At 33.3% G+C, this 1672-nt stretch overlaps 1 protein-coding gene across 1 annotated transcript; it reads right to left on the bottom strand.

Moving 5' to 3' along the window:
* Positions 1-273: 273 nt before the first annotated feature.
* Positions 274-1389, bottom strand: LOC137826096 (transcriptional regulator TAC1-like). Its single transcript, XM_068631947.1, has one exon. The coding sequence runs from the start codon at positions 1243-1245 to the stop codon at positions 679-681; it is 567 nt and encodes a 188-aa protein (XP_068488048.1). The 5' UTR covers positions 1246-1389; the 3' UTR covers positions 274-678.
* Between the last annotated feature and the right edge of the window lie 283 nt (positions 1390-1672).

The following is a 1672-nucleotide window of genomic DNA, read 5'->3' as shown; positions in this document are numbered from 1 at the left end:
TACAAATATAAAAGTGTCTTTATGATGTCTGTGAGCGAGTCACTTTTAGTTGTTTTTCTTGTTCCTTCAAATAATTTCGTCTTGATCCGATATCGTTTTGTATATCAAAGGTTACTATGTTATGATTCATGCTATAACTGAAATTTAAGCTGGAACATGCAATATAATATCAAACCAGCTACACCAAGTTGCTTGGAATCATATTTTGGGAGCAACATATAACTTCTTATATATATATATATATATATATATATATATATAATACCCGAAGCAACAACTTCAAATAATAGCTGTATTATTACAAAGGCAGTGTACACTATGGATATAACATAATAATACCAAAAGAATTAAAAAGAAAGACAAAAGGAAAATCACGAACCCATCTGCTATATAACAGCAGAAGAAAACAAGCAATATTAACATAAACTTTAGATGATACCGTCCCATTATTGAACTAGCAAGACGTATATATATATATATATATATATATAGATAGATATATATGGAGAGAGAATTTAATTTTGATGCAGTACTGTGAGTGAAAAGAATATCCATACTGTATCAGAATTAAATTCTTAAACGTAATTAGTTACCTTTATATTGTAGATAAGTTGGAAGAAGAGCTAGGTATGAGATAAAAGCAACTTTTCACTGATCTTCCACACTTGGAACGCTACTTCAAAAGAAGGATCTAGTGTTCAATGTTGCTGACTCCTGGGGATGAAGGCCTAACCTAAGTTCAAGGTCTAAGTCAGCTTTCTTCTCTTCAATCCGCTGCCCCAAAACAAAAGAAGGAAGATGAGGAATTTCTGCTGTACCAATCAGCATGCCCCTTTCTACTGCATAATCATGATCATTTTTGTGAGGGAAATTGAATGGCATTTTACAATTTCTGGCATGCTTCTGGTCTTCTCCAGAACCCAACCGAAACAAAATTTTCTCTTCCAAATCAGAAGGGCCATTATTATTGTGATCACTTGTGGTCTTGATTGAGATATCCAATGAAAGCAAGCTTTCTTCAGAAGATTGCTTGAGCATGGCCCTATCTTTTCTGTGGACATTCATGTGGCCACCTAGGGCCTGTGCATTAGAGAATCCTTTCTTGCAAAAGTAACAAGAATAAGATTTCTTTTGTCCAGGACCACCTTGATCATCTGAGCTCCACCTTATCTCAGATTTCTTATAGTTTTGGGTGTTGAACTCCATCTTTCTTTGGCAAGTGAAGGGGAAATAGCAAGAAGACATAAAATCCACCAAGGAAAATAAAAGTGGTATGAAACTGTGGTCAACAGATTGGCTGAGACAAAATTTATAATCAGATTAGAAAACTACAGAAACTATGCATCTACGAGTTTTTTGCCCTTTTTTTATTATGGAAGCTGAGTAATATAGTTGTAACTTAGTATGTATGGTATTAAAAATGATAAGAAAACCTTGAAGCTAATTGAATAAAATATTATTTTGCAGCATTTTAGTTACTCGTTCAATTATTCTACCAGACATTTCCTTTTACACTACCTTGAGAGGATCAATAAGAGTTTATATGATTTTCACTTTGTGCTCTCTTAGGCTTGGTGAAAAGCTAAAAAAAAGAATTACTTAACTGTTCATCACAATAGCAGCTGTCATTTGCAACATTTCTTTTGGTTGTTTAACGATATATTTGAGAAAT

Source organism: Phaseolus vulgaris, chromosome 8, assembly GCF_000499845.2.
Source record: "Phaseolus vulgaris cultivar G19833 chromosome 8, P. vulgaris v2.0, whole genome shotgun sequence".
NCBI lineage: Eukaryota > Viridiplantae > Streptophyta > Magnoliopsida > Fabales > Fabaceae > Phaseolus > Phaseolus vulgaris.
Note: the sequence above shows the minus strand (reverse complement) of the source record. Positions and strands in the feature narration are given on the sequence as shown.